Consider the following 22,469-nt stretch of genomic DNA (forward strand, 5'->3'; position numbering starts at 1 on the left):
TGTCAGGCGGTGGAAGGAATACTTTGAGGACCTCCTTAATCCCACTGACACGTCTTCCGAGGAGGAAGCAGAGTCTGGGGATCAGGGGAATGACCCGCCAATTTCCGGGGGCGAGGTCACTGAGGCAGTTAAACAACTCCTTGGTGGCAGAGCCCCTGGTGTGGATGAGGTCCGCCCCGAGTTCCTGAAGGCTCTGGACGTTGTAGGGCTGTCCTGGTTGACACGCCTCTACAATGTTGCGTGGAGATCAGGGGCAGTACTCCTGGACTGGCAAACTGGGGTGGTGGTCCCCATCTTTAAGAAGGGAGACCGGAGGGTGTGTTCCAACTACAAGGGGATCACACTCCTCAGCCTCCCTGGGAAAGTCTATGCCAGGGTGCTGGAAAGGAGAGTTCGTCCGCTAGTCGAACCTCGGATACAGGGGGAACAATGTGGTTTTCGTCCTGGTCGCGGAACACTGGACCAGCTCTTTATCCTCTCAAGGATACTCAAGGGCGCATGGGAGTTTGCCCAACCAGTCTACATGTGTTTTATGGACTTGGAGAAGGCATTCGACCGTGTCCCTCGGGGTGTCCTGTGGGAGGTGTTGCGGGAGTATGGGGTGTCTGGCCCATTGCTACGGGCCATTCGATCCCTATACAACCGTTGCAAGAGCTTGGTTTGCATTGCCGGCAATAAGTCGGATTTGTTCCTGGTGGGTGATGGGCTTCACCGGTTCTGTTCATAATTTTTATGGACAGGATTTCTAGGCGCAGCCAAGTGGCGGAGGGCTTTCGCTTTGGTGGCCTCAGAATCTCATCTCTGATTTTTGCGGATGATGTGGTTCTGTTGGCTTCATCGGTTCCTGCCCCAAGTGGAGGAGTTCAAGTATCTCGGGTTCTTGTTTGCGAGTGATGGGAGAAGGGAGCCGGAGATCGACAGACGGATTGGGGCTGCAGCTGCAGTAATGCGGACGCTGCACCGGTCTGTCGTGGTGAAGAGGGAGCTGAGTGTAAAAGCTCTCAATTTACCAGTCGATTCCGGCATGTCCCACCGGGAGGAGGCCCCGGGGCAGCCCCGGGGCAGACCCAGGACACGCTGGAGAGATTATCTCTCGGCTGGCCTGGGAACGCCTTGGTGTTCCCCCGGATAAGCCGGAGGAGGTGGCTGGGGAGAGGGAGGTTTGGGCCTCTCTGCTCAGGCTGCTGCCCCCGCGACCCGGCCTCGGATAAAGCGGATGAAGATGGATGGATGGATACTAATAATTATCAAATACTCAAACTTAAGACAGATCATTTCAAAATCTAAAAAAATCTTTTTCAGCTCACGATAACCTAATAATCACAATCTGGATGACCACACAAGCTTGTAAAGTTTGTGCACTTTCAGTGATTTATTTTCATCCTTTGACCTTTTTCTCCTATAAACTTTTTTTTAATGATTGTTTTAAAATCTAGAATATAATATTTAAACAAACTCCTTGTGGCCGCACCCTCACAGCCTGCACTTTGCAACCTACCATTATACTGTTAATTAATACTCGACTCAAGCTCATTTAGCTTTACATTACAAAGAAAATATATCAAAATAGTCTGAAAATATTAGAAGAAAAATCAATGAAATGAGTCATTGATGGCATGATTCAATTGTAGCTACCATCACGCTGCTAAACATGCAGCATTTAAGCAGAAGTGGCCCAATAACTGAGCCTTGGGGAACAACATATACTTACTCAGACATACAGTTATAAACACCCAGTGGTCACTAACAATTTAAATGAATTAATAGTTCTGTATAAATTCTGTATAATAGAAATTATACAGAATTTTCCAGTATTGTATCTGTAGCAGCGGAGCAGCAGAAGCAGCAGTTTACATTCTGTGTAATTCAAAGACTGAACCTTCACACATGAACACAGACCCTAGCTCCAATCACCACCTGGCTGCTAAAGAAGAGGAAGAAGAGGAAGAAGAGGAAGGGCAAAAGAAAAACATGGTTGCATAAAAAATTAGCTCCAACACCCAAAACACCAAACCAACAACCACAGAGAAGACAGCCTGTTGAAAACAGAAAAGGAAAAGAAAATCATAGAGGTGCTTGGCCCTCACCTGATCCTCAACACAATCAGGTATAAATGCATCATTTTTATTGCATAACTTAAGTCTGAGTCCCTGCCTTAAGCTAAAGATGCGTTTTTACAGTCAAGCTGTAGTTTGCAGCAACAGTAGCTCCCACAGTGCACTTGATTTAACATTAAACCCAATCATTCCCACAGAGACAGGCAGGTAAACTTGAAAGGAAAGAGACCAGGACTGATGAGAGCAAGCATAGAGTGGCGAAGAGGGGTGGAGCCTGATTGTAGTGAGACACCCCTCCCTTGAGAATGGCTGGGACATACCGCACAGTCAGATACTGGTGTGGCATCTGGAAACGGCTTGCAACGAGGTTTGGTGAGGAGGCTGCCCTGATGGAGAGATGACATGAGGTGGGACTAGGCAGACACAGAGACACAGACAGATGGATGGAAAGGAAGACTGAAGATGTGCTAAGAGATCAAATAAAACCATTTCAGACTACAAATATCCACATTACATACACACTCTAGAACTGTGGACTTGGATGTGTTTATTGTTTTTAGTGTGACACTAACCAGCTAAACACTCAGCTAATCTGACTAGCTGATAGTCACAGTAATATGCATCTTGGTTAGTAGGAAACTACTTGTGGATAATACGACTTCAGTAAAGCATCATAAGACTGATATATCCATCGATCAGCCCCAACATTAAAACCACCATCCTGTGGTTAAGCTGCACATCCTTCTGTTGGCCTCAGGATCAGGTTAGTTCCCACAGATGCACCGTCAGACTGGGATAGGCGTGTTAGGAGGCCAGCTCAACGACCTGGGCTTGGACTTATAATAATCACATGATATGTGGTTCTAATGTTGGGCTGATCCATAGCTGTTAGCAAACTTTACGCTTCATTCATTAAGTTGGTGTCACTTCACTAACAAGCTGCCTGCCTATTTCTCAGTATTTACCAGAACACTGTCAAAGCAGTAACACATTAAGTTTAATGCACGCTGCTGTAAACCCCAAATACTAATGCAACTAATTTGTGTTTATTTATAAAGACATTTTATACTGACAGCACTAACAAGTGCTAACGAATGAATTACCACAGTCCTCGTCCTGAACACCGTCTGAAACTTTGCATGTGTGCTGGCCAATTAAATTCACTGATGATCAGAGGAACACGAGAAACAATATTTGAACAAATTAAAGTAGAAAAAAATCTGCATCTTAAAATGGAAAAGATCCCACAGTATTTTCACATTTAGGAAAAACACGGGGAAGAGTTCGTTTCTGCATGCAGCCTATTATGATGGCGTATTGAAACACTGTTCCAGACGCATTTTTCACCTCTTAGATCTGAATAAAAAGACTGAAACTATTTACTCTGATATTATTGTCTCAGGCACAGATCAAGCCCACCTTCCAATCAAATCTTTTTGCTTATGAGGGACATCCAATGAGGAGAAAGATGGGAGGTTTTGTCAGACGGATGATGAACTGAGGGGTTGCACTGATATTATTGATATTAACAAGGCTTATTCTGCAAATCATGCAAAGCTACTGTAACAGAGCCAAAGGACAAAGGCTGGAAATAAACGGGTCCCCTTTAATGTGGCCAGCATGAACATTCATTCTTTTTATATCTGTGTGTTTCTCACATGTCAACAAGTCTCCTGTTTAAAGTGTTTCAGCAACATCGTCATTTAAATGTAAATCATATTCTAAACTGTTTAAAATTATCTATTAATTAAGAAGCAATTCATTGCTTTTGTGTATAATGTTTGGGCCAATGTGAAGAGCCACTTCAGAACGTGCTCTCACCTGTAAATACTGACTGCAGTTATGACTCCCTCTCTAACACAGGGAACACATCTCTGGGCTTTACAGAGATAATTCATTTTAAACATAAAACACATTGTTTACGCTTAATTTACTCAATGTCAAGCTTTTTGTTGAGGATTTATGGACATCTTTAATTCACAATAGCTGCAGCGAATGCACCTTTCTTCCTTTCTCAACACTTAAACCCTTTGGCCTCCCCACTGTGCTTAGAGGCACAGGCTCTTTCAACACAGTCAACCTCTCACATCACTTTGTAGACATCCTGACAACACCACCGGGAGGGAAACAAACAGCATGACATCTTTCAAAACATCTTTCTCTGCCTTCGTCACATCAAAGTGCACCGACCCCCTAATCTGAAAATGGATCAGTCACAAGTGGGAGAGATGTTCACCTAATATAGAAGCAGAACAAGGACCGAAGCTGCTGGCACTCGGGATAAGAGCTGAATCTTCAAGGTAGGAAATTCTTCAAAAATCCATAAACAGAAGTGAAAAAGCACCTCTGCTCATGCACAGAACAAACAATCGCAGCTTTGTGCACAAGGGAACACCATGAAGTTGTACTTTGGTACTTCCTGTGAGCCATCCTAAAGTAGAAATGGCATTTATACAAGATAGAGGACATTTCATTTAACAAGTCCATATAAACAAAGTTTAGCAGAACTAATGGCGATTAGCTTATGTTGTCTTTTTTTATTGAATATTGCTGCGTCTAACTTGGCTTTAAAATTCATGCCTAAGCTACGAGGCAGATTAATGCAGGTCTCATTATTTCCCTTCATGTTTACACGTCCTGTTACTCGATATAAAAACTGATGGTTTGATTCATGACTCCACCCAGAAGTATTCTTGTAGGATTTTCATTTATTTATTTTTTTATCTCTGGTTGCCGCTGGTTACCTTTTCTTCATGTTTTCCTGCTCCTGTCTCCTTCACAGTTACATTTTCCACTGACACCATTTCTGATCATGTAGTCTTGAATCCTCCATTTATCTAATTTCCTCAGTATTTTTAAGAACACACTGCACACCATGCCAGGCACCACCCCAGTGTGCGGTTTAAGCTGCAGCTGCTCTAAAACAGCACTATTGCTCATTAAAATCCTTTTTGACATATTTCTGTAATAGTTAGTCCACCACTATGTGCAAGTTCTTTCATCTAAATGATCATTTTTCACCAAAAAACAGAAAAAAAATAGTGAAGTATATTATGATCTTTATAAGACGCCAAATTACAGATAAATACTTGATTAAATAACCATAAAGAAGTCCAGTGTGCCAGTTGTTATCTGCCTTAAAAAATAACATAATCGTTTGGTTTTAAACTTTGATAAATTTCTAAAATATTTGCATTTTTTGATTTTATCACAGTGTTTGTTATTATGTAATAAATGCATTCGTATGCAGCTAACAGCTCTTTGGAAATCCATTTTTGGAACAAACCCCACATGTTGCACAGATTCAGCTGCAGTAACAGCTGTACAAGTGTAAGGCAAGTTTATTTACAGCAAGGTGATTCAAAGCGCTTTACAGAGACATTAAAAAACAAAAACAAAGCATGAAAAAAATGTAAGTTTTGAAATTTAAGCTTAAAGTGTGGATTTGGTGCTTTATTCAAATGCAGCTGAGAACAGGTGAGTCTTCAACCTGGATTTAAATAAACTGAGTGTTTCAGCTGATCTGAGGCTTTCTGGGAGTTTGTTCCAGATATAAGGAGCATAAAAGCTGAATGCAGCTTCTCCGTGTCTGGTTCTGACTCTGGGAACTGATAAAAGACCGGATCCAGATGACCTGAGGGATCTGGAAGGTTCATACTGGGTCAGGAGGTCACTGATGTATTTTGGTCCTAAACCATTCAGAGCTTTATAGGCCAGCATCAGAACTTTAAAGTCTATCCTCTGACGGACAGGCAGCCAGTGTAAAGACCTCAGAGCTGGACTGATGTGGTCCACTTTTTTGGTCTTAGTGAGGACTCGAGCAGCAGAGTTCTGAATGAGCTGTAGTTGTCTGACTGATTTTTTAGGTAGACCTGTAAAGATGCTGTTACAGTAATCAAGCCTACTAAAGATGAATGCATGGACTAGTTTTTCCAGGTCCTGTTGAGACATCAGATCTTTTATCCTTGATATATTCTTGAGGTGATAGTAAGCTGACTTTGTTATTGTCTTAATGTGTTTTTCTAAGTTTAGGTCTGCATCCATCACTACACCCAAATGTCTCTCCTGGTTTGTGGTTTTTAGATGTATAGATTGAAGTTCTCTGGTGACCTGTAATCGTTTTTCTTTGGCGCCAAAGACTATTACCTCAGTTTTGTTTTTGTTTAGCTGGAGAAAATTGTGGCACAACCAGTCATTGATTTCCTCAATGCATTTACCAAGAGCCTGTACAGGGCCTCGGTCTCCTGGTGACATTGTGATATATATTTGTGTGTCATCTGCACAGCTGTTTATGTGATATGTCAAACAAACAACGCTGATTCATCCTTTGAGTTTAGTAACTTTTGTATGTTTGAATGATTTATAGTGAAGCTGCCAAAAACTAAAAGGATGCTCCTCTGACGCTGGACCAGTACAACAACTAATGATGAGAGGATCAAAAGGCTGTTTGATCATCCTTTTGTTCCTAAAACTTGGAAAAGGTTCCACCTGAATTATTTCCAAAGTACTTTTGTTGTTACTTTGACTCTGGTTTCTTCAGGCTGTGTTGTAAGCATATTATTTTATGCATCAGACAATAATACATTTGATAAATAATGCATCTTTAGATTAAACCACGTGGAGTATGCTCTAACAGACGAGGTGAAATGAGATGGGAAGTGCAACATGGCTGATAGTAAAATACTGTCAGGGGGCCGAGCTGCAGGCTAAAGCCACACATTGTCAGAAACAGTCCACCAATGTTGAATTTGCTTTAACATATTTGGCGTCCAGATTGATGGCAGCAACTGTCACTCGTGCATGATCGGAGGAGACCTCACAGAGAGGAGAACTTGGACTTATTTCTCCCTTCAGCTAAACATCAGCAACTGTTAGAAACAGCGGGTCTGAAACTGGAGGCAAATTTAAATAAAAATAGAAATAAATAAAAACCAGCTGACTGTTTGCAGAACTAAACAGCTCTGCAAACAGTTGAATTAACGCCCACTTAGATTGAAATGGGCTTTTAAAAAGTTCCACTTCACTTTGTCGCTAAAAGCAGGCAGGCCATGTGTGCCTGTTCTAAAATACTTTTCCTCCTTGCAGTAATACATGTTCGGGATGCACAGCATGAAACAGCACGGAGCGGCAGACCCAATGAAATCTGAAAAGTGACACAGTGTGAAAAACACCCTGGATGGTGAAAGTACTGGAGCAAAGTGATTTTCTTTCCAGATGAACAGTCGCTGCTGGACAGCGTCAGGATTTCATCTTCACAGGCAGTTACTCAAAACATGTGAACTCAAAACAGAAAATAACAAACAGCTGTTAGCTTTTATGTGCAGATCAAGAAAATGCGGATATATTTTTAAAAATCATTTGTGATTGAATCCTGTTTCAGAATTTTACAGCCGCTCTGTCTGTTCATAAATAAAACACATTTAAAACGAAGACAAGACTAAAGCTCGGGACTTGTAAGACACGAATGCTGTTATTAGGTCCGATTCTTTATCGATCGCCTCAATATTTCCAGATTCATGTTTCATTATCTGAGTCTCAACAGAAAGAAAAAAAGCTTCATTGTTGCTGCTTCTCCGACACCAGCTTGATGCCATTTTTATGCAAATATCAGAACATAACATGCCAGCACTGATAAAAGGAGTCGATAAGCTTGGAGGTGCACGAGTCTGCAGAACTGGAACATTTGGAGCAGTTTCTTGTTTCCTCCCTCTGTGGCTGAGAAGTTTAGTTTAGTTTCACGAGCCTAAAGGTGGGTTAGGCGAGTCCAGGAACATGTTTCTCATTTCACTGTGCTCCATGATGCTGTCCCTGCAGCTGAGACTGCCTGTGGTTGTCCTGTGACAGCACAGACAGCAGGATAAACGCAGGACAGCGGCACCATTTTTACTTAACACTACAACACAAATTTGTCCACTCAACTCAATTTAAAGTTGAGAGACTGCTGCTTACACAGGAAATAGTGGGACTTCCACAGAGAGTCTAAAACAACCAGACTGATTGGTCAGAAGTGCTCGACAGGATCACTTCCTGAACTGGCTGATGTCCTTGCTACTGTACTGTGTTTTGAATAAATGCCACTTTCACTGACCTGTTGCTCTTTTTGCTGACATTCTACTTTGGTTCTTGTGTCCACACATCCTCTGGAGGAAGCTTGTGTCGTGCTTTTTCGCAGACTCGCATTATTTTGCTCGTGGCCGTAGGCGAAGGTGTGATGCTGACTGCCATACAAATCTACAGTTCTGCCTTCATACTCTGTCTTTACCACAGGGTACGGTTCTACTCTACTCTACTATGTGAAGGCCTTGAAATACTACATCTCCTTCACAGGTGCAGCAACCTTCTGAGTGGGCTCTACCTGCTTCCAGCTGATGGCTGAATGATGCAGCGGTCCTCCACCCAGCCTGCAGACAGACATTATTGCCTACATGCTGTAGTTGTTTACTGTCACCAAGAGAAACGTGCCCCCTGCAGTCTCCCGTGTGAGCTTCTCCTGCTGTAGGTTTTTTAAATCTTAGGTGTTTTTGTTGTACTGCTGCACTGACACTCATTTTTTGTTCCAGCACATTTCCCATGAAACCAGCATTGAATCTACACACGTCATCATCCACATCAGGCTACATACTGTTGGGTCATTGGAAGCCAGCATGCCTGCATTTGTTACTTACCGCCATGATTAAGCTCTGCATACACAGATACCTACTACTGCCACAAATCCTGTACCATAAAAGGGATTGGAAATTTAGCACTTTCAAGTCTGAGGCCTCAGACTTGAAAGTGCTAAATTTCCAATCCTAGGATCCTCCCACTTAGAGGTCAATGAAACCAAGATAAGCAGGTCATCTGCTAAAAGCTAGCATAGATAGATGCTCTTCAACCTGCAGCTTCTGTCCATGAAAGCTATGAAGAGAAGTGATGTCAGAGAGCAGCTTTGGCTCCAACAACGAGTGTTTGAATAGCTGTAGCCTGTTTGGTCACTGCAGTGTAGTTTCTCATAGATGGTTACGGCCGACACTTTTAAGTTGCGCCACCTTATGATGAGAAATTTACCCTAGTTGGACCTGACATGACTAGTAGATGTGAAACAACAGTGGAGGTTATTCTGTCTCAGCCAGAGGATTATTTTCAAATCTGTATCTGCTTCTTATTTATTAATAAGTGTGTTTCTGCTCACGGTGGATAAACAGACAAAGGGTGGAAATTACATCGGACGAGAAGTAAAGAAATGGGCGAACACGCTGTAAACCAGACTGAACAGCTGCTGTTGACCACGTGGCTCTTAAACTGCATCAGAGCAATAATAATATTCAACTGCAGCACGAACAGAAGAGGCAAAATAACACTAAACTACAGTAAAGCTAGCATAAAAGCTACGTGTGGTTCACCTCTTCCCATCATGCTGTCAGGAACTGGCTGCTTCAAATGATTATTTTATCTTATTTTTTATTTTGCTTTACTGCTAACAGCTGGGAAAATGTAGTCAGAGTGATAAAGTCTACATGTCGACTCACGTGAGGCACTAATGGTGTGAAGGGCTTCAAAAAATGTGGTTTTTAAACAACTCAGACTACAAGGAATTTATTCAGCATTTATATTGAAAGAGTTTAGGTGTTTTAAAAACGGCTTTAATTTCAAGTATATCAGTTCCTACAAAAACTGATTTAAACAAAGATTTAAGGATTTAAATTTGACTGAGCCCATGATCATAAAGAGCCCAGCAGCCCAACACCAGTCAGAACCCCAAACCTACATGATGCACACAGATCGGCACTCCTGCCCTCCCACTGTGATCATTTGTGTTCTGGTTTGTGTTTCCTTTTCGCTCTTTTATGTTCTTGTTGAGGACACGGAGCTCAGTGTTGTGTGTCCACACAGCAGTGCAGATCAGTGTCAAGCATTTACCTGCGAGTTGACGGTCTGGCCCATGGGAATACGGGAACACTCCAGTGCATACTGCTTCACACAAAAGTAACAGCCCTGGTGGAGTGACACAAAGACCACAAGGTTACTCAACACCAGAGTAAAATAATCCGTAAGACTGCACACAGGGAGTCAATGTGCTGATTTTCAGGAGAGCTGAAGGCTTGTATGTGGAAAAAATCTATCCTCACCATCACAACAAACAATATGTCGAAAGGTCAAAACGTTTCACGTGTAGCTAAGGATGAGCAAACGGCAAAAACAAACACATAGTGCCAGGATATCAGACCACACACACAGCACGGGGCCAAACGCACAGCGCTGCGACGACAACATCACAGCAGTGATTACCCACTCCTCCCACTCTCAGTAATAGGTTTTGGCAAACACTGTGGCTTATTTCACTCGTCTCACACCAGTTGTGTTCTGTCTCGTTGTACGTTAAGTGTGGGACACAGTAAACAAAAAGGTTGCCATAACAACCTGGGAGGAAGACCTTAGCTGAACACGACTGAAGGCCTAACGAAAGATGCTAGTGTGGGAAACACCAGTTACTCAGTGGGACCCACGATGCAGGCTGATACTGATTCACTCTGAGTGTTTGCAGTGGCAGCGCTGCTGACACTGAGACACTGACCACAGGTACAAATGCTTTACTGGGGATGCTCGAGAGCACTCTGGCAGCACAGCGTTTCACTGTCTGACACACTCCTATGATACAGAAGTACCTGACACCAACTGCCTGCTGTAGACGCACTGCAAACAAAAAGTTCCTCCAAGCATTATTTCCCTTTCACTACTGTAAGAGTTTGGGGCTTTAAGCAGGTCATTACTGTTGAGTGCTACCAGTAGGATGTGGCTGTTGGTCAGTGTGTCGCGCTCTCCTTCGCAGGAATTTGACAGCAAGGTGAAAAGTGACACCAAGCTCAGCGTTTTTATCTGAAGTTGAACACTTTTCGACTTGCTCAGCACCTCTTCTCTTCTCACTGCTGCCTTTTTTAGCATCTTTCAACACTGCAGCAGAACCAACACGACCAGAAACAAAGTGTTAGAAATGCTGGCGTTCAGACCGGATCTCTCCAGGATGAACAGAATAACTGTGAACTTTGGAAACGATCCCCATCAGCGTCACATGGACCTCGTCTGAACAGCCAGTTGGCCGCTGATCGCTGTGACCCATCATCCCTTTAACTATTTAACATTTAACCATCACATTAGATTTTTAATCATTATCTAAACTAAACTGTTCGCCTGTCTCAAAGAACTGAAAGAATCATACCACTGTGATTTTAGCACATACAGTGTATTAGTGAGGACAGCGCTTCTCACCTGAAAAGCCAGTTCCATCAACACGATTCCTCCTGGCAGCGCCCTCTGCAGGTGATATGCGGTGGTCCCAGACGCCGCAGTCTGAAGGTCACAACAGTCACAGTTTGTAACTGTAACATTTTAAATGCGCACCACCTTTATGTGTAGCATAGTACTACTCCAGCACCCTCATCAACACTAATGTTATAATGGTAGATATTCTTTATTGTAACACAATATTGTTTCTAAAGCAACAAACTGTTCCCACTGTGTGGACTGACTGCTGTGCAGGTTTGGAAAGCAAAGGGAAGGACTGATATCAAAGCGAGGGCTGTCATCTCAGCCTAATGGGATTTAGGTCTTATTTATGCACATATGTGGTGTGGACCTCCATCTGTGCACAGAGGCTTTCATGGTCTCCGAAACACCAGGGCGCATCCAAACAAAGCATTCAGTGGAGGGGGGGCAGCACCAAACGTAGCTATGCTACCGAGCTCCTCGAAGCTGACGAACATGATTATTGTGCTCTTGCTTCCCACAGGTTTGAAGCCATCTGCCCGTCTCTCCGCTGTTTCACAGAAGGCTCATCTAACCTGTAGAGACGTCCGTCAGGTTCATGCTGCCCCAGTGGAGCCAACGTGCTTGCTGCAAGAAGCATGCGATGTCACAGGAGGCACACCTCCACTCCGCATTATGTTTTTGTTTGACAAAAACCCACCGGTGTTGGATTCGATCATTATCCAGTCAGACGTCCCTGCCGTCTTAATTTCTAATCTAAAAGCAAAGTTTTGTTTTAGCATCTCTGTAAATCTGCAGACATGGAGGGGGGCGACGAGTCAATAAATATGCAAACGAGTCCAAAGCTCTGTGTTGGACAGCATCACGGCACAGATTTGAAACTCCTGACTGATGCAGTGAGTGAAGGTCAGGTTGATCTTTGTGTGGCTGCAAAGCCAACAAACCATGCAGGTAACTTTCCAACTGCAGCACGTGAAAGGTCCAGTGCATAAGAGCAATTCAGACCTCAGCTTTGTAAATAAGAGACAGATGATCAGGCCTGTGGCTGATATTGTAAAATCTGCCACTGCGAATCTTTTTCATTTCTCTTTTTACGTAGCTGGCTGTGGTTTTCATGTTCAAATAGCAACGACATAGAAGGTGACGTCATTAAAAGCTGGGACAGAAGGGATCTGGATTTTCCGCCTGCTGTTGCAGGATCACAAGTGATGAAACTGAATTTTGTGATTTCTCACTGTGGCCTGTTTCAGGATGCAGGTGTGCATGTTAGTCTCACCCAGCAGGTAAACAGGTTTATATTTGCCCAATAAGACGTTACTGTGTCTGATTATGTGCAGCTGCTGGTGCCTAAACAGTGTGATTATTTACAATAAATACACACAATGAAAGGACAACATTTAAACCTGCGTCACATTTTGTTTCCTACTTTAAATCAGGCTGATGTTCCGTTAAATCGAGGAGAGCGTCCATATTTGCCAGGTGCTGAAGTTGTGCCACAGAGGAACTTTTTACACGCCATAACTCATTAAAGTTAGCAGCAATGAAAAGGTTACCACTGCCTGAGTACAAACAAAACAGCTTCTTGACCCCCTGAAGCAGCGCTGCAGTCTTTTTCCATTGTTGCATCATTACACACATGTTTACACCGTCTTTGGGAACTCACATCTGTTTTTTAAAAATACAGAAAGATCTAAAACTGTCAACTTCTCAGCGTGCATGAGTACATGAGTCTTCCTCGAGTTTGCCTCACCACAGCTCAAACCATGGCTGTGGCAGCTCTTCAGTCAAATCTGATAAAAAAAGTTTAAATCAGACGTAGAGGAAATACCCGTCTCTGGAGATGCTGGAGACTTTAGTTTTACTGACACATTAGAAATTCACTGGACCCGTTTTCCCACAGCACAGTCTGACTTTATCCCCAAGTTTTGTGAATAAAAGAGCATTTTCAAGGTGAACACTAACCTTAGGGCTGTCCTCGCTCTTCTGCTTCACATAAGAAAAAGACATCCTGCCTTCTGATGACATAGAGTTCAACATGGCAGCACGAGCGCGGGCGATGCTGCAGGACAGGGGGTGGGGGTGGAGTGGGGGACAGGGGTCAGTAAAGATCTGCTTAAACTATAAAAAACCCAACAAAGGCTCATAGAGAGCCAGCAGCAAATATCCAAGCAGGAAGACAATTCAGTGCGAGTCACACACAGACTGAGAAAGTGACAGCAGGCAGGACGCTCAGGCTTCCTGCCTCAGTGGATGGAGGTCAAAGGTCAGAGGAGAATCAAAACATATGCGATTAGATGACTAATAGACAAGTATGACACACGACAGTGCGAGAGAAGACTGGAGGTTAATGATTCCTGATTGTCTTACATTTTACACACTAAAGGGAGAGAAAAAAACACCCGTTTACTAATTAAACAGTTTATGAAACTTGTTTATTCTTATCTAATAAACATAAATATGGACTTACACATGAAAGCCTTTATTTTAACTGCTGCCATTAGACATGCCCCAGTTTAGATGCAATCACTCACAAGACACTTAAACATGTGCCCAACCCTGGACATTACATTTCTTTCATTACCATTTAATACTCGTACAGCTGCTTTTGTTCCATATTTCTTCATATTCTCTTATATATTTTCTATATTGTGTATTTTGTTGTACAGTTATTTTATTTTTAACTTTAATTTTTATATTTTACTTTATTCTTTCCTAGTTAAATTTACCCTTTATTTTCATATTTATTTCCTATCCTATTCATAGTCGTTTATTTTAGGTCACGAGCAGTTGTTGTGGGGATTCAGAGATTCTTTTATTGCTACCATATAATCTGCCTTATGAAGAATGTATTAATAACATGTTTCACAGTATCATTTATCAGTAATATTTCCTGCAGGGTTTATATTGCATTGAATATGTCTGTCATCACATTGACCTTTCTATTTTTACAGGTTGAGTTCATTTTATACACAATGCATAAATGTGCTTGGTTAGAGTTGATGTTCCATTCTAGAAGGTTTTAAGCTTCACTGGTGAGAGTGTCCAGATGATACATGCTGAGGGGAGATGAGAACATAGCAGGTTAATTGCATGCATGCTTACAATACACATATTAATCTAGTAGCAGGTTTGAGTGAAGGCCTAAGCGTCTTCTGCTTCAGTTTGAGACTGGCTGCAAAAGTACTCTACTTAGTGATTAATGACGAGGGTCCATTATTAGCTCTCAGAAAAGCTAAGACCTGAAGTTATTACCTTAAAAGGCAAGTAATGTAGAAAGGAGAAGTTATATGTCGGTGTAAGGTTATATGTACGTGATGAACCCTTGTCTGTACGAGTTGAACTTTTGCCCGTCTGTCACCATGTATTTTTGAACTGTATTGACGTAGGTGTGCTATCTTGTCCTATAAAACCAGAACCCAGTGTATTCTTGTCAGAGCAAAACAATCCGTATGCTGATGGTTGGTTGTTCTGTGATAATAAAACTCATCGTTTGATTGCACTTTTCCGGAGCCTCCGTCGTTTGTTGTCTGGTCTAAAGTTGATCGATCTCGCAACATTGTCTAAGCACTTCACTGTGTATGTGACAAATACAATTTGAATTTAAATGGGGGCATTAAAGAGAAATCTCTGAGAACAAGCAGCCCGGATTCAACGTAAAGTTCTGATTAACACGTCTGAGCTCGTGGAGGGGGACGCACAGGTGCTGAAAGGGTTGAGGGTACATTAGAAGGAAGCAACAGCTGAAAAGCACACATCCAACACACCTGCGAGCTGGAGACTGAGGCCGGACCTGCACCAAAATGAAGCCCATGCTCTGCAGGTATTGGACATACTGCTGAAGGAAGGTGCTGGAAATTTCAAGCAGCCAGGACTCTTCCTTCAGTCGGCCGGGCAGCATGTCAGCTGAGTCTGTGCTGTAGCTGCGGTCCCGACCTGATGCCGTGGAATCACTGGAGCGATGCCTTTTCTGACACACACAGTTTCAGAAGAATTTATAGTACAGTGCACATGGCCTGAATACATATCAAAGAAATGAACCATGTTTGAATACAAAATTCTAAAAGATGACTGAAAATCACAACTTTCATTTTGAGCCTGATGAAACAAAGAAGCCATACGTCTGAATAATCCAGATCAATGCACCACTAATGGAAAGAGCATTTGAACTTTGATGAAGGCCTGTTTAACTTGAAAAGAGCGACATGTGCAGAGTTAGAGCACACAGGCAGAAAGACAGGGGGCTGCTGTCAGCTCTGACAGGAAGCAGGAGCACCGGGGCTCACATGTGGAAATACACGTCACAAACTGATCCACATCCCAGAATCTGTCTGAAGCCTGTCGACCACAAAGTGCTCCATACATACAACATGTTCCTGTACTGAAAATGACCAAAGTGACTCCGATTGTGAGATTTTTCAGATGAAAGAAGCTGGAATCCTACAAAACTTCCTCCTGAGGTTTGAAAGGAACTTCCAGGGAATAAATTTACAACACTAACATAAAACATGCTGGAGTGCTGTGTAAATCAATACTCCTTTCACAACAGAACACAGAAAACATATCAAATGTTGAGACATTTTACTCTTTCATGAAAAACCATTTCTCGTTTTGCAGCTGAGCTCATGTTGAGGAAGTCGGGTGTCCACAGCCCCCTCCTCATCTGTCAGCATGACAACAACACGAGGCTGGTGGGGTAAACCAGCCGGAGGAGCATTTTGCAGCTAACTGGGTTCCTTTAATACAGGTGAGTAAGATGTAGAGAGGCACAGAAGATGATCTTCAACTAAGCAAAGCTCATTTAAAATGAACTGAGGCAAAATGGAAAACTGTTTTGTGATCAGATGAAGCAAAATTTGAAATTCTTGTTCCTCTGGACTAACGAGGAGAGGGACCATCTGCTAGTTATCAGTTCAGAAGGTGCTGGAACTGGTGGCTTGCACTTCTGCAAAGGTACCGTCAATGCTGGAAAGCATATGCAGGTTTTAGAGCAACACACGCGCCCAAGCAAACACTTAGTATGCTGAACTGAAGTGTCTGCAGACCTTTCGTCAACTGAACACATTTGGTGGGTAATGAAACAGGATGTACAGCTCAGCAGCCTGAACGCCACATCGAACACTGCACAGATGATACTGTCGTTGTTAAAGACTTAAGCAAATCTAGTCACACACTTTGGGGCCAGACTGAGATACTTTAGGAAACATCAGGCTCTGAAATAAATTCCTCTAAAACCTTCATTGTGTTGTTAAATAACAATAAAAAGGCTTTAAATACTTACAATTAACTAACTTCATCAGTCACTATCTATTCCCTCTTTGACCATAATAGAAAAACTAGTCTTCTGGGAAGGGGTTGATATGTAAACTATATCACTTATTAGCAGACGAGTCCTCTGAGTCTTCTGTAAAAACACTGCAGAGGACTAACACGACGATATTCCCAGGAAGAGTGGAGGAAGGCATCCAAGGCTCATTCAAAAACACATTCAACGCATGTTTTAGGCTACTGCAAAAATAATTGGTTGACATGAACCTACGGAGCACCAGAGCAAAGAATAGCTTCATTTATGCTTTAATGTGGAAATAATTAGCAGTGTGTTCGAATAAATGCATTCTGGGAAGCAGTAAGAGTTTGCATTCAGGATCTCGTCTCAGTGAAAATATCTTCTGGCCCTTAAAGGTTTATATCCAACAAATGACTAACAGGACTAATATGAAAGCATGTTTTCTCCTCAGCTAAAGGGTTACCCGCTCACTCGTTTGGAGTATTTGAGGCCTTTTCATAGAAAGAACAAACTGGATCTCAGTGTTGGAAATACTTGATGATATGAATAGCCTTTTGTGATATGATGCTCTCAGATGTCTTATCTGTGCACAATAAATGGATTAAACGGAGAGTTGCCCATCCTCACTCAGCCCTTTTCTGGTCTTTACAGATGTATAATGCTGTGCGTAGGGAAAGTTAAAAAAAGGGACCAAAATAAACAACAGCATTTGTTTCCAAAAGTCCAGCAACTGGTGTCCTCAGCTCCAAGTCTATTTATGGACTGTTGTTAAAAGAAGGGGCGATGCTACACTGTTTACACGTCGCCCTGCTCCAGTTTTGTAAACATTTTTCCTGCCGTTGAATTGAAAATGACTCTTCTGGACCAAAATGATCCATTTTCTCAGTCTAAATATTTGATGTGTTTTCTGTGTCGTCGTTAAAGCAAATCCTTTTGTAAAAGAACATCTCAAATCAAGCATGAATGTAAAACAGAGGATTCCTAACCTGGAGTCACTGCGTTTACCATGAAGTAAGAGAGGAACATTAAACACAGGATCAGAAATTGAAGACTGTATTTATATTCGGTCTTCATATGAATAAAATGTCTAAAGTGAAAAATGAATCTGCCAGTAACTTTGCCTTTAGCTGCATGGAAAACAAACCTTTTCTAGAGGCTGAATAATCTGTTCCTCTTGGATCTGCTTGCGGAAGACGGGGTCAAAGAGCAGAGGGGTGGCACAGTAGTGGACCAGTCGGGACGACTGCTTCAGAGTCTCCAAATCTGTCCCCTGCAGAGACAGCCAAGGTAACTCTTACTGAAATGGTAAAAGTATGAAACTGCAAGTGGGATGACATAAAAGACCACAGCAACATCAAAGATGACACCAGGCTGAACGTTTAGCAGCAGATCAGCATTCAAACTACAGCCAACAGGTAATTTAGCTTGTTTATTGCACTGGACACGGGTCCTGGCCCCGACAGACTCAGCTCAGGCTGCAGACCTCCTGCTGGATGTGCTTCAGTAAGAGCACCATGTGGGCGACTGCTGAAATATCAAATTTGTAAATTTAATGCCACCGTGTAACCTCTCGAGATGTCACGGTGTCAGATAGAACCTTTTTAATTAGCTCGGATATTCCCCACTTTGAAACAAGGCGATGCAAAATGATTTCCCCGAGGAGTGAGCTGTAACTGAAGCCCCTCAAAGACATGAAGCAGTGAGACGCTGTTCCCCCGGGTTAGTCGAGTGCAATTAGCTCCATCTGAGATTATGCTGCTTGCACAGTGGAAGAATTTACTGGTCAAATACAATTTGCTGTTTATGTTTTAAATATCCATCATCATTATGAACTTAAAGGTGCATTTTGTGATTCCCCTTTATGAACGTTAACTAAAACTATCACCACCAGGGGGCAGGCTTTTCAGAAAGTATAACGACACGTGTGCTGCTTTTCTTTTAACTTTCTTTTGTTTTGCATTCCTCACACTCCACAGGCTCCATTATAAGAACAGCTGTCTTTAAGGCTACATTTACTTACGTTGACCCTGCTGAGCCGCTGCTTTCAGGAAGCGTGGGAATTCTTTCAATTGAGCAACTGGTTCAGGAGTTATGGGAATTACAGATGTTTAATAAAAACATTGCAGGTGCCTGTGTGACCCCAGCGACCGGCTCTAAAGGGTTAAACACTGTTGAAAATACCGTAATTGTCGGGCTATAAGCCGCTACTTTTTGCACAAGCTTTGAACCCTGCGGCTTTTAGTCAGGTGCGGCTTTTCTATGGATTTTCCATGATTTTTGTCATATCGTAAGACGATTTGTTTTGTTTGTTCCGCTGTTGTACGGCACTACGTTGCCTGGCGGAAGGATCGGGGTTCAAGAGTGGTATGTTAGTCACATGTCCGTCCGCCAGGCAACGTAGTGCCCTACGAAGTAGCGCGAAAAACAAACTTCAAATTAACGCTACGCGTTCAGCGGGAGGCGTGGATGACGAGCGGCGATAAACTTGCGAAAAGCAAGTTATGCCCAACTCCACCGGTGGATTCTGACAGCGTGGAAAAGTGTGAAAACATCCACGATCACCAACGGATTTTGAAGGGCTGGACTGCTGCATGATGGAGAGGAGGACACCGCCACGGCCCTTCTGAGGGTGTTCGACTCTGACACTGACAACGAGGATTTCTTTGGTTTTGAAAGTGACAACGAAGGAGAGAAGCGGAGAGTGGATGACGAAGCCATCCTGAGCCTGTTCGTTTCCGACACTGGAGAAGAGGACTTTGGTGGTTTTAGAGCGCAGGAAGAAGAGAAAGATGGTGAATGACTGACTTTTCTTCTTGTTAAAGCCGTGTCACTGCACCTGAGCCTAAAAGGTAGTCCGGATCTATTTTTCTGGTGTGCTGTAGGTTACTGTTATGTACTACATGTGCAAATATGTACCCATAACTTGTTTTTCAAAATATTAATAAAAGTGATGTCTCCAAACAGCCATCTCTTTCCTGACAATTCCCTTTGTGCATATTCTCTTGCATATGATAAGTCAACATTGAAACACCTGCGGCTTTTAGTCAGGTGCGGCTAATGTATGTACAAAACAGGATTTTCCCCTGATTTTAGCTTGTGCGGCTAATATTCAGGTGCGCTTTGTAGTCCGGGAAATACGGTACTTACTGAAATGGGCATGTTGGACTGTGCTGACCTCTGCTGCCAGGTCACGAACAGGTTCTCTATCTTCATCTGCTTCTCTAATTCTGTAAGAATAAAAACAAAGCCATTAATTTTTCAAACTGACATCATGTTTAATGTACAGGTCAAACTATTCACCTCTCCGCTCAGCAGCTTTGATCTCCAACAGCTGGCTGCCATGTCGAGCCACCACATCTCCGTCCATCAAAGGCCGAATGGTGCAGACGTCCCTCAGAGCTTCATCAAAGGGAAGCAACTCGGAGGGAAAGTGGAGGGGAGCAAGACTTCGACCAGAGTTTCCCAGTCTGCCCTGCTCTTTACTGGGCAGAGGAGGGACTGCGCTACGCAGCAATGCATCAGGCTCCATGGAGGGACCGAGGAATGGGTTGGGATCCTGATCAAGATAGAGAATAAATCAAATACCTCGACAATTAATGACGCCATCACCTCACTTAGCAGCTAAATACCTCCTGAGTAACCTCAGGAAACCACTCTTATTACATAGTTGTCGAGTGAATCGCAGTTTCCTGTCTGGCCAAGCAGGCTTTCACCGGGCTACTGTTAGCAAATGCTAGCTTATATCTGAGCCAAGCACAGCACAGTAGCTTTTAAAGTCACCACTAAAACACTGTCTGAAGCCACAGGTTGGCGTTTCTGTATGAGAAGCTTGTGTTGGAGGGTTTGATGTTTGTGGTGGTGACTGCTGGGTGTCATCGCTCAGACAGTGCTGCTCACAGCAGAAGAGAAGTCTGGGCCCAAGTCCTTCACAAGAAGTCATTTCACAAGCAGCAAGAGGGAACTCAATAATCTGGAAAGGTCTTGTTTTTGTATGGTCCGTTAAAACTCATCTTAAAAGAGTTTAATACGTGAAATCTTAGTCTGTGTTCATCAGGTGATTAATTCTGCCTTAACCTGAGGATGCTCAAGCCTTGGACACCACAGACAGGAAGCACATTTGCATTCTTCTATCACATGACGCAGCGACGTGCTGCAGTCACCGCGCTGCATATTAGTTTTGTCTGTTCTTCTCTTTTTGCTGTTGACAGGAGCTTTTGGGTGAGTTTGCTCAGCGGAGCAGCTCAGGGCCCAGATGCCCCTCGTGTGGCAGTGCTGGCTGCACCATGCCCACAGGCTGGGGGGTCAAACCGTGCACTGGTGCTCCCTCTGCTTCTCATCAGGACCTTGACAGATGAAGTTCTGTTCAGGCAAATTTTCTGCTGCTCTGACTCTGCCTTCTGTCCGCACTCATTAGTAATGCCGTGATGAAGAGCGAGGCCATCGGAGGGAAAGGAAAAGTTTGCTTCTTTCTATTCTTTGCGCTTGTTTTGTTGTTGGCCACAGGGAGAAGACTGAAAGGGCATTTGGTGTCATTCTCGGCTGCAAAACGGGGTCTAATAAGTCCCTTCGTCCGTCTGTTTTGCTCACACTGTGCATGACATTTTGCTGGATTTTACTGAACTTTCATTCAAACTAAAACAGCATTACATGATTTATTTAAACAACACCATGGTCAGCTTGACATGGTGGGGAAGGGTGGCACTCTTTGCTCTCGGTATACTTCTCCATACTGGAAAAGTACTGTATGCTGATTATCCAACCAGTGATCTCCGATCTGAGAAGAGCCGAACAGTCACCAAAGACCTCGTCCCTTAGTGTGTTCTACAGACGCATCTACTCCAGGAGTTTTCCTCCAATCGAACGATCCCAAAATACTCGCTCCCCACTGTAGCTGGGCCTTTGGCTAGTCTGCGTGGACAGCGCTTTGGCTCAGATTAGGACTCTTCCTCACATCTACCACCACCAGCAGGGGGCCTGTTCACAGAGGTTTGTGTTTTACAGTTTACAGATGTCCCCTAAACGAAACAATTCAAAAGTTCTTGTTCTGAAAAGAAGACATGAAAAACATGGCTGTGCAACATGAGGTGGCAGCTTTTTAAATAATCACTCCTTCAATAATATGAGAGGGTTTCTGAATCCATTCGTCACAAGGTTAGACCAGCGGTCCCCAACCCCCGGGCCGTGGACCGGCACTGGTCGTTTGGTACCGGGCCGCGAGAGTTGAGGCTCGGGTTTTATTTTATGTTGCTGTATTTATCCGCCACACCTTAAAGGCCGGTCTGTGAAAATACCGTCTGACATTAAACCGGTTGGGGACCGCCGGATTAGACCATATTTAAATAAAAGTTTTTGACTGTGCCTCGTTTTTCATGTCTCTTCAAATCCTTTTTCATGTTTATACAGTAGTCTTGCACATCTGTGAGGTTCACATCTGTAAACAAACTAAACTTGATAAACTGCAGTGTCCTCACATCACTGTTTTCTCACTCACTATGTATTAACAGGCCTCTCTGCATTGAATCATATCTGTTATTAACCTCTGTCTCTCTTCCACAGCATGTCTGTATCCTGTCTTCCTTCTCTCACCCCAACCAATCACAGCAGATGGCCCCGCCCCTCCCTGAGCCTGGTTCTGCCGGAGGTTTCTTCCTGTTGAAAGGGAGTTTTTCCTTCCCACTGTCGCCAAAGTGCTGCTCATAGGGGGTCATATGATTGTTGGGTTTTTCTCTCTGTATCTATGAAGCGCCTTGAGGCGACTTATGTTGTGATTTGGCGCTATATAAATAAAATTGAATTGAATTGAATCACAGGTTACAAATCAATGTTCCATCTACGCCAATGCTGCACGATGCAAGCTAGTTTTAATCGATTTTTGAAAAGCTCTG

At 43.2% G+C, this 22,469-nt stretch overlaps 1 protein-coding gene across 19 annotated transcripts in view; it reads right to left on the reverse strand.

Annotated features, from left to right (window-relative positions):
• The window catches only part of szt2 (SZT2 subunit of KICSTOR complex), a 112,949-nt gene that overhangs the window by 9,680 nt on the left and 80,800 nt on the right, over positions 1-22,469 (reverse strand). For 16 of the 19 annotated variants that reach the window (XM_082506006.1, XM_082506005.1, XM_082506002.1 and 13 more), the window contains 8 exons: positions 19,885-20,140; positions 19,732-19,811; positions 17,729-17,854; positions 15,065-15,267; positions 13,263-13,359; positions 11,304-11,384; positions 9,957-10,031; positions 2,378-2,443 (listed from right to left, as the gene is read on the reverse strand). In XM_082506006.1, the coding sequence (XP_082362132.1) occupies positions 2,378-2,443; positions 9,957-10,031; positions 11,304-11,384; positions 13,263-13,359; positions 15,065-15,267; positions 17,729-17,854; positions 19,732-19,811; positions 19,885-20,140 (984 nt within the window). Of the gene's footprint in view, positions 1-2,377; positions 2,444-9,956; positions 10,032-11,303; positions 11,385-13,262; positions 13,360-13,461; positions 14,357-15,064; positions 15,268-17,728; positions 17,855-19,731; positions 19,812-19,884; positions 20,141-22,469 lie in introns of those variants that run through there. The other 3 variants (XM_082506000.1, XM_082505994.1, XM_082505995.1) reach the window with 2 other exon arrangements.

This window comes from Aulonocara stuartgranti (genome assembly GCF_965226115.1).
Source record: "Aulonocara stuartgranti genome assembly, chromosome: 15".
Lineage (NCBI taxonomy): Eukaryota > Metazoa > Chordata > Actinopteri > Cichliformes > Cichlidae > Aulonocara > Aulonocara stuartgranti.